The sequence below is a fragment of the Lipophrys pholis genome, assembly GCF_963383615.2.
Source record: "Lipophrys pholis genome assembly, chromosome: 18".
Lineage (NCBI taxonomy): Eukaryota > Metazoa > Chordata > Actinopteri > Blenniiformes > Blenniidae > Lipophrys > Lipophrys pholis.
The window spans coordinates 19,955,951-19,967,127 of record NC_137646.1 but is presented as its reverse complement, the minus strand read 5'-3'; the positions used below and the strand labels follow the sequence as shown (position 1 = coordinate 19,967,127).

At 43.2% G+C, this 11,177-nt stretch overlaps 1 protein-coding gene across 1 annotated transcript; it reads right to left on the bottom strand.

Moving 5' to 3' along the window:
- Positions 1-4,324: 4,324 nt before the first annotated feature.
- Positions 4,325-6,702, bottom strand: LOC308123652 (DNA damage-inducible transcript 4-like protein). The gene is made up of 3 exons (XM_080486242.1): positions 6,603-6,702; positions 6,319-6,449; positions 4,325-5,656 (listed from the first exon to the last, which is right to left on the bottom strand). Exons 2-3 carry the CDS (start codon positions 6,407-6,409, stop codon positions 5,166-5,168), a joined length of 582 nt encoding a protein of 193 aa, XP_080342368.1. The 5' UTR covers positions 6,410-6,449; positions 6,603-6,702; the 3' UTR covers positions 4,325-5,165.
- Between the last annotated feature and the right edge of the window lie 4,475 nt (positions 6,703-11,177).

The window sequence follows — 11,177 nt, the reverse complement described above, 5'->3', positions numbered from 1 at the left end:
GTAGAGGAAACACATCTGAGGTTTTAATAGAAGAAAAATCAGTGCGAGATGATGTTAGACCATTTTCACAAGTTGTCGTGACTCTTTCTGAGGATAACAACTACCTATGCATCATTGAACACTAACTGCTGCCAAACAGACTTTTTAAATGTATATTTAATATAACATGCACATTTAATCCCATGTATTGACTATTTCTAAGACAAATACATCAATCATATGCAGTGGATGTCATTTGACTTGTAACTGAGTACAAGTGAAGCATAATAACAGTAGCTGTATTTGAGTGCAAACCTTGAGCACCCTTCACATGTGAGTATTTGTATTGGCACACACTCAGTGGAGTCTTTATGGCAAAATATTCTTGAGGTATGTTGGAGACTTATTTGCTGTCTAATGAGTGCTTTCTACACACTGCGCCTCTGTTACTGGGTTCTCAGTGTCTACGCTTTCGTCGGAACCTCCCGTCTCTCTTCATCAGTGCTTATGATAAAGAATTCCATGACCCACATCTCTGCATACAAGTCATAGTTTGGCTTTGAGTCCAGTCTGTTCCTTTGGAGCCGCGGTGGTATTGTGGGATGCGGCCATTGGCATGAAGGTGCCTTCACCCGGGCAACGACCTACTTCCAGGAGCTCGCCATTTAAGGTGGAAAGCGAGATGACGGCCAGCTGTCAGATGCCAGAGATGTCCGTGTCCGAAGCCAGGGGTTCATCGGATTGGACCCTAACCCTACAAAGGTCACACACACACACACACACACACACACACACACACACACACACACACACACACACACACACACACACACACACACACACACACACACACACACACACACACACACACACCAGGCAGATAACCACTGTAGTGACACTTAAATAAAATGGCTCATTCACACTGCTGCAAATAGTATAGCAACATCCCAAAATACACCTATGTTTTAGGATAACGTGCCCAGTGTGCATCATGTGCCTCTGAAGTCTATTTTGTTTCAATAAAACTTTGTACCGGCTTATGTAAAGTTAACATGATCCAGATAAATCAAGCCAAAACACATTTGGGCTAAAAATGAATAAACATCATCCTTCCTGTATCTCACATTCTGTTATACCGAGTCCCTCAGGCCAAAGCATTTATGACCAATGAGCACAGGCAGTAACCAGTCTTACATCACAAGCTCACAAACTCTATATTTAATAACATGGGGCTGGTTTTGCAGCATGTTAAGGTGGCGGTTTTATCAAAAGAAAACATAAAATGGGCAAGAAACCAGAAACCAATTCATTCAGGATATAAACCTATTAATAAAAACAATTTCTGTAAAGTTTCTGTGTGTGTGTGCACCATTGACGTTGCGTTTCCTCCAGCAGATATGATGAGGAAACGTGCAAACGGAAGCGCTACTGACTCTTCCCGTCGATATAGAAGATTAATTCTGTACATTCCTTTATCCACCGCTCTTCTACAGGATATTGTGAGAGAATGAATGATGAAATGTCAATGTACACCTGGAAAATAACATCAAATACGAACAGTTTTTTGATCATAGATTAAAACTGCTGTAACTTTACATTATATATTACAATTGTCCCACTGTGAGTCAGGCACTACACCATGCCATCGAATTTTTTGCACGCAAAAGGTTTCGAGAGAACCTCTACAGATTTCTGTTGCTTTTAGGTTATCTAAGCGCACCCCAGTTCTTGTATAATCCACTCTTAGTCAATGCTCCAGTGTTTATGTGCTGCCTACCAACAGTGCACAGTCGCCAGCACCAATGGCAGCCAGGGGGGAGTCTTTTGTTAGATTTGTATTTGAGTACCCTGAAATCATGTGATATAATGTCACTACAGCTCAGAGAGGAGGCTCTTGTTTAGCGGTGGATGGAGGAGCTTTGCACTGTCAGCCTGTGATCGCTGTGACAGCAAAAGGAAGCCTTGGCAATTAATAATTAGTAATCATTCGACTTGATTACACTTGAATCCATCACTTTCTGCAGCTTCAGTATGGATGAATTAAAAAGAGATTAAATGAAAATATATGTAAAGTATAAATACCAAGAACAAATGTAGTTGAGTACACGTGCATCACACATATATGAAGTGCAAATAGTTCATTATTACCTGTGCAAATAGAGCCCCGGCCCAAGACTGACTCAAGAGACATTTTCACTGTGAGCACAAAAAACCAACAGCAAAATATTTTTATTTCAACTTTTCAGAGCCTGTACTATTATGTTCAAGGAAAACTCAGAAGCCTCTGTTTAACACTTCTACTGATTTATTTACATAATTATCTCTAACACCTTCCCCGTTTTTGATTTTCAAAGGCAAACGAACTTGGAAAAAGGTTGATTGTCCTGCATCATTATAGATATAAAATGAATTATTTTATGTCAGCTAGAGGCCACCGGGTCAAATAACAGGAGGAGAAGATAATAATGCAAAAAGAAGGAAAAAAAGATTATTTCTGTTCAATGTACACAGACACTTTGAAGACAGATAAACGTATCTGTTCCATCAAGTATCCCCAGTCCCAGTGTGACATGCATGCATGTTCATCAGATTTCCACGTTCCCAGAAAGGGAATCAGGCCCAACTCCACTCTTGGGAGTCGGGAACAAACAAGGCTATCCAGTGACGGTGCAAACCCGGGGGGAAGGGCGGGGGCGGGGGGGGGGCTCAAAAGCTGATGAACGTCTTTAGGCCTGTGTGCATTGCAGGGAGCAGGCATGTGCCATCGCCACTATGGACTCGGCAACACAGTGTTGTTGCTGTGAGGCCGCAGTGAATCATGTTGACAGTCTCAGTACCAGCGACAGACTCAGGAGCTTCAGTGGACGAGCTGCCAAGGCGCAACGGACCAGCTCCGATTGGTGGCAGCAGCAGCGTGAAAAGTCCCCCGGGACGGGTTGTTGACCCACTTCAGCACAGCGAGAAAAAAGAATCAGACGTGGTTCCGTGCAAACAGGCCGAACGATCAGACCTGCTTTTGTCCTGCCCAGCAGTGCATCTTGCGCAGTGTCATGTTCCCGTCATTAACCTGCTGCGGCCCGGCCGAGGGTGACGACACCTCTGGTAAAACTTTTACACCAGCAACATAAAATCTGTGAACCATGACGTCTGGCCTACTTCTCTGAAGCACTAATTGGGCTTCAGCAAAGAGCGACCTAGAATGAAAAACAACCTGATGACGAATGTGTTTCGTAGAAAAGTATCGCACCGGTGGCAAAATCTTTGATTCATCTGCCTCACGTGTGTCACGAGTCTCTCAGAATCTCCCGTGAAGGCCCTCCATTAAACGCAGTGAGAGAAATACCACACGGAGTCTGCAGGTTCACACAAGAAGCAGCTGAGGAGCGAAACCAAACGGTACTGGAGCTTCCTACCGATGTAACAGTACTCTCACATGAAAAGATTGACGTGTAACTGCAGTTTGCAGAAAAACCCGAGGTTGAAGGTGAGACGAACACACATCAAACAACAGTGGGAGAGAAAACCCACACACAGGGAGCTCAAAAGCTGATCAAGTGAAGAAACTACCTTACAAACATATGATGAAAGCAAACAAATAAGATATATGCTCACGTACCTGACATCTGGCAGAGTAGGTTATCTTCTAATCCCATTTTGTCCACGTGTTGGTGAAACATACGCTGAACCAAGTGTCTCTCCGTGTCGAGAGTAAACCAGGAGTGTCAAACTCATTTTAATTCAGGGGTCACAGACGGCCCAATTTTACCAGGAGTTTTGTTTTAATTAAAGGTTTTTTTTTTGTGCAGAGTATACCTAATGAAAATGTTTATATTGTCTCAAAATACAAAGGAAAATGACTACAATCAAACCAATTTCAATGAAAAATGTTGGTGCAAAATACAGTTAAATGCCCCCCAAAAAATTAAGCATCAATTTCTCAGCTCAGGACTCAAGTGTTTACTATGCTCAATTCATTTAAAAAAATTTAATAATGTATTCTTTGAAATTTTCACAAAGTTGGTGAGCCTCTTGCAGGCTCGTTTTGGGCCACAGGCCTCATGTTTTGCAGCCCTGATGTAAAGCATGCAGAGACGGCCAAGATGTGCCCTGCAAGTAAAAGGCTATTCTTCCCATCATCTATCTGTGCTCCATTAATTCCCATTTGGCACGATGCCACACCGATCATCTCCACTAATGAGCATCGAGCTTCGCATTATTTTAGCTCTCCATCAAAAGAGCTTCCATTGTGCCGCTTCAGCAGCAGTCTCGACCACAGCTGGTGGGGGGGGGGGAGGGGGGGGGGGATGAACAGTCATGCTGCTATGAAATGAACTGTACAAGTGCAAAGTGTTAAGTTATTTTATTGCCCAATTGTAGTGGCATTCAATATGAACAGTCAAAAAACAGTTAAATACAAGCTGGGCTGCTCAGGCTTTTGTTTGCAAGTCCCAGTCAGATTAAAAAAAACAAAAGACAAAGACAAACAGGGATTCCACAATTCAGTGACACAACCTTTCAATTAGATCAAACTTCTGCTTTGAAGAAGAGCAACTGGAAAAATTGAGTAAAAAAAACAAAAAAACAAAAAGAAAATCCATGAATCTAGTGAAAACTTGACATTTTTTTAGATTTAAGGCATCGACATTCCTGTTGCGAGAGACAGAATATGACGGCAGCGTCACGAGAACAGAGAGACGTCAACAACTCCAATTACGAAATTGCACAACTCGCTACATATGGCCCCCAAAGTCTACGTTTCAGTCCCCTGCTCCAGCCCAGAAGGGTGAACGGCTGCTCAACATTCAGAGTGTACAAAGTGCCAAGCATTTTCATCACGAGTGTACCCAAAGTATGTTCCTCTCGAACCCCTCGAGGCGAACGTCGTTTTACATTCATTTGCAGTCTGTGCGATCTAAAAACTAAATAATTGTGTTTGATCAGCAAGTTCTCATCAGGAACCTCACAAATTTACACATAAAAAAAAAGGGAAACTTTCCACAAAACCACATCCAGAACAAACTTCCACTTCACATACCAAGTTCAACTGACAAAAGAGCAATGTAGAAAAAAAAGAAAAGAAAATCGTAGAAAATCTGACACCGCGCTTGGGAGTGTCTTACATTTTGAGCAGAAGTGCATTAACCCGCAGGACATCGGATACTCTGGCCTCAGAGCTCGAACGAGGCTCAACACTCCTCGATCACGGTGCCGGCCGAGGAGGAGTACAGTTTTCTCTTGACCAGCCGGAAGCTCGGGCTCAGTTTGAGTGCGTGTCGGAAGGTCGGAGCGAAGCAGGTTCCCATGAAAAAGAAGTCCCGCAGGCTGGGCCAGGCGGTGCCGTCCTGCTTGAGGACCAGGGAGAGTTCGAAGGTGGGCACCACGGTGGCGTCGTAGGCGATGCGCTCCAGCTGCTTGCAGCCCTTGTCCAGCTCGAGGTGGACGAAGAGGATGCAGCCGCGCAGGCCGCAGGGCTCGCAGGCCGCCAGCCGCAGGACATCGCGGGCTATCCTCCTCGTCAGCTTCTCCGGCACCAGCACGGAGGAGCAGTGCAGCGTGGTCTTCTTGGCCCGCGACAGGCAGCTCTCGAACATCTTAGCCAGCTGTTGACACGCCTGATCCTCGGCGGCGTCGGCATTCCTCTGCAGCTCTGACGAAGAGTAATCCCAGGAATCCAAGGCTGTGGGGGGAGGGGGGACAGTTCAGGTGAAAACGTGACCACAAACAACTTTGACATTCAAACCAGTTTACTTCCAGAAGTCACGGGACATGAACCACCAACTTCGATATAGGAATGATTAACAAAGCTTTCAGGCACAAGAGCAAAACAAGGAAATGTTGCAAGACTGACAATTTAAGGACTCAAAAGGAGCAGCGTCACACTGAACGACTGGAGGAATATGGCTGCAGGATGAAATGAGACTGGAACACATTCACTCCAGTCATATTGGAGGGTTTTTTGGTTGTTGTTTTTAACAATGCAGCTGAGAGCAGGAAAAGAAAAAACACTGACAGATTTGCGATCAGGCACAGGCTGTTGTGCAGAGCAGCTGATGGGATGACTTCATTCTCCTCCTCCTCCTCCTCCTCCTCCTCCTCCTCCTCCTCCTCCTCCTCCTCCTCCTCCTCCTCCTCCTCCTCCTCCTCCTCCTCCTCCTCCTCCTCCTCCTCCTCCTCCTCCTCCTCCTCCTCCTCCTCCTCCTCCTCCTCCTCCTCCTCCTCCTCCTCCTCCTCCTCCTCCTCCTCCTCCTCCTCCTCCTCCTCCTCCTCCTCCTCCTCCTCCATCCAGCAGTAAACAAGTGGAGGAAGCATCCAGCCACCAAACCGCCACAAACTGCTCACCTTTCTCAATGTACACCTGTCCTTGTCTTCTCTCGACCCATTCCGGATGATAGTCGCTGCCTTTGGTCTTTAACGTGCTCGTGGCGACCATGGTGAGAGTCTCGCTTCGTTACTTTAGTGGACCGTTTCTCCTACAATGATGATGATGATGATAAACACAACAAGACATGTTTTTAGCTTCTTCGTCACACAAACAATCAGAAGACGCCAACATTCACTTTCTGTCCTAACGCGTAAAGTTTATGCGAACAAAAACTCTCCCAGAAAAACACAAAAGTACTCACCTTAAATATTGTTCTGTGCAAATATGATTTAATTGTCCAATAAATACATTCACACGCCACTTTTAACTCCTCACACTGAAAAACGCACACGTACACACATGAGAGGCTCAAACTCCTGAGGAGTATTTATACCTTCTCCCACTCAGCTGACCGGAGGGTTCGACCAATCAGAGAGCACGTACCGACGTGGTCACGCGGCGCACCTGATTGGCTGCGAGGCCGGGATTTAAATTGAGTGATTGACTAATGACGTGTCAGGAGCTATGGTGTTGCTATGTGATAAACGTGTTAAACTAGAAGAATTTTTTTTTTTTTATATATATAATAATTAATAATACAATAAAATAATAATAATTATATATTTGAAACACACACACACACACACACACACACACACACACACACACACACACACACACACACACACACACGCACACGCACACACAGAAACTGGATCTGGCCGTCTTACCCCCCCATGGCCTGCTCGCCAAAGGGAAATGGAATCCAGCGGGTCACATGGACAGAACCAGATCGCCCTCAGAAGAAAGTTCCATTCTGTTGCTGCCTTTGTGGATGCAGGGAGAGAAAGTCCGGGTTTATGTGCCCATTGAAACAACAAAGTGTGTGCAAAAAGTAAAAATAAAAACAGAATAACAACACTGGATTTTGCATGTGGCACTCTATGCAACAAAAAACCCAAACTCCTGTCCAGCCACAGTTTAAGCAAGCAGAGCCGCCATGACTTGGGGTGACATAAGGTTGTGACCTACATTTATTCTAGTTAGGGTCACCAGTTGCTGACAGGCTTGTCGTCTGGACCCAGGAGTCAGCATTTTGCTCTGTCTCGTTAAACCTTTACAAGCAGAAAGAGATTTGTCGAGTGTTTAAAAAACGACAATGATAATACTTTATAAGCTCGTAAACAGCATTCTTGCAAGTGCGCTCCATTAAATCCTGTACATTTTGCTGTGAAGAGATTTTTTTTTTTCATGTTTTTAAGGTAATAGACAGTGTCCACGGTGTCTTTCTGTAATCTTCAGATGACGCAAGGCTTTGCAGTATGTAGAGCGCTTGAGTAGCTGGTAAAACGACTGCTCTAGTTCCACAAATGTTACAACAATGGGCTAATTAAAGGTAAAACTGTGTGCAATGCCTTGCAGGCAGCATGAACGGTGTTACTTTTTGCAATAAAAGCAACTAAAACTCAAATTTTTAGTTTTTTTTGGTATAAAATCCCCATTGTAAGCATTTAGATTTGTATCTTGTGTTCAGACGGAGGGTCCAAATCATCTGTGTCGTCACAAAGGAAGCTCTGACCAGTGTGTACATATCTATTCGTCACTCTTTTGAGGATGGTTTGGTCCGCCTTGGGAACAACTTGGAACACAGGCTGGATCCCACATGTCAGTTGGCTTTGTGTATCAAACATCTGCCGTGTAAAGGTCAAACAGCACAATGAATTTACTTTCACCGGGTTGGACAGAATTTGCCTGATAAAGTTCTGGAACTCGCATTTCTGTGAAGGAAGCAACAGATAAAAACGTGTTTTGTTTCAGGTTGCTAATCCATCGCGGCTCAGATGAACTGTCTGTTATCCCCCCCCCATGGCCTGGCTCTCGTTACAGGAAAACGTGCAACCCCCCCCCCCCCCCCCCCCCCCCCCATTTCAAGAGTCTTGCATACCATGACTGCAGCGTACAGTATATGAGTGTTGAAAGAATGGACATTACAACGCCTTAAATCAAAACGTTGCCATGACGACTTTCCAAGCATGTAATTTCCATTATTTTGATGTACTATCTAATTTGATAATGCAAAAGGGGAAATATTCCACTCAAACCCTTTGAGTGAAATATTGATCCACTCGAATCTGCAGTTTTGCAGTGATCTTGTTTTACCTGAGGATAGAACCTCGAAATGCAACTGCTATGTAAGGGTGGTTAATACAAATGAACACAATCTTCTAAATTATCGGCATCCTAATGCAAACATATACTAACTTTAGCTGGTGGCTTTACTGACTCGACATTAGAAAGAAGTTACATTACAAATTACATTAGTTTGCATCATCTTGCTCCATTTTAGCATCAGAAAACCTGCAATACCTCTTTCATTTAAAGAGGATCCATGTAAATAAAGTTACAGAGTCAAGCCTTTAAGAGAAAGAGCATTCATTCTTCAAACAATCATGTATGCGGAAACATTTCTGTGTTTGCATTTAATTAAATAACTCTTTTATTTTTTAAAGCTCTGCAGCAAAAATAATCTGTGTTAGTCTCCTGAAGGATTCATTACTCTTGGAACAAGAGGACCGCAGCCTGACAAGAGTGATACCCAGAGAGATCCTGTCGGTACGGTGGCCCAGAAGGGCCAACAACACAACACAACACAACAACAAAAGCACCCAACACAACAACAGAGCCGCAACACAACAAGAAAAACCGCAACACAACAACAAAGAGCCACAACACAACTACAAAAGTTGCAACACAGCAACAAAGAGCCACAACACAACAACAAAGAGCCGCAACACAACAAGAAAAGCCACAACACAACAACAAAGAGCCACAACATAACTACAAAAGTTGCAACACAACAACAAAGAGCCGCAACACAACAAGAAAAGCCACAACACAACAACAAAGAGCCACAACATAACTACAAAAGTTGCAACACAACAACAAAGAGCCACAACACAACAACAAAGAGCCGCAACACAACAAGAAAAGCCACAACACAACAACAAAGAGCCACAACACAACAAAGAAAACGCCACAACGGAAGGACGCAGCAGTTGGAGAGCTTTTGAGAACTTTTGTTGTTGTGTTGTGTTGTTGGACCTACTGGGCCACCTTAAGTCGGCGACAAGAGAAAAGTTGATGTGACATTTACTTTGACCTTTTACAGCCCCCGGCCTGGGTCCACGTGAAAATGGAAAGTGGAGTAGATATTTGGCTCAAAGAATGACACTAAAGACTGTGAGTAGCTGGAGAAGCTGAGGAAAACGCCTGCCAGGGCGTCCTGAGTGTAACTCAGCCTCCAGCCACAGCTGGTGAGCCTTCATGTGTGTGTGTATGTGTGTGTGTGTGTGTGTGTGTGTGGCGGGCCGGGCGTCCCGCCAAGCGGCCCGCTGTGTCTTTGAGAGAAATGTGCCCACTTGTAAAGCTGGTGTGCAGGTTCATCTTACAGAGTCCATCCACATACCACTGTTTGTGAATCAACTTAGAAACCATGACGGCAAAACACACTCGCACTGCGGCGCACCATCGATCTGATGTTTAAATCCTAATTTGCAGATGTGCTGACGGCGGGCGGACTCCGAGGACATTGTGCTGAGAAGCTCCTGCAGAGACAACAGAGGACATTTTTACCCTGGTGGCTAATATCTCACTGCTCTGTTGACAACCTCATGAAACCCACTGCAATAAACACCAGCTTATGAAGGAGAGGCCAAAAGCCTCTGTCCCAGGGTGGCTCCTTACTCCCTCTAGCGGCCAAACGCAGAAATACATCAGATATTGAATATCATTCAGATCCATGCCTGTACAAGATAGATAGATAGATAGATAGATAGATAGATAGATAGATAGATAGATAGATAGATAGATAGATAGATAGATAGATAGATAGATAGATAGATAGATAGATAGATAGATAGATAGATAGATAGATAGATAGATGGATAGACAGACAGACCAATCTGCAAATTATGCATAACACTTGTAAAGAAAGTGCATAGGTCAGATTTGCAAAGAGAAAAGTAACTTAAAAGTAACAGAGATACAAATTATTAGAATTTTGCATTTCAGTAAAAAGGGGTAAATTTAATTAACAATCTAGACGAGAAGTCAAAAGAATCTCTATTGCATGCAAGATTTTAAAAAGGTTTCAGTTTTACTTTATTTCACTGATTATAAAATTTTTAAAAAAAGAAACAAAATCAATATAATACAGAAGAGAAGTTTTCAAATTCTTGAATGAAAGGGATCAGAAAGAAGATTCAATTATACACTATGCCCCTTTATCTCAGTTAATACTTTCCATTGAACATTAAAAACAAACAAATATCAGACAAAATGATGCCAAAGTCGGAGCAGCCTACATAGCCACTCTAACTTATATCACAGTTCTATTTCTCAATAAATAAATAAATACATTTGTATTTCAATAATAACCTGGTTTTATTATTTTTGTATTTTTCAAATCTAGTGTGTGCTATTGATCCCTTATCTAAATTACTACAAAATGTTATCAAAACCAGCATATTATTAAAAAAGGAAGAAATGAATTGAGTGTTTTCATAGTGTTGGCTGTGCAGGCCTGTCAGATTTTATTTATTGTAATCTAATTGTTTGACACAAGAGGGCAGTATACGTAGGTTTCTTTTCTTCTTCTTTCTGCTCCTTCTCATTCAGATGTTTCAAACTTTTGTTGTGTATTGTATTGAACTGTTTAACTAAGTAATTAACTAACTAACTAAGATCTTACCATATCTTAATGACTTGTCCCCCCCCCTTCATGTTTTACTTGTATGGTGCAGCAGAAAAAGAAAAAACAAACCATCATCCGCCACGA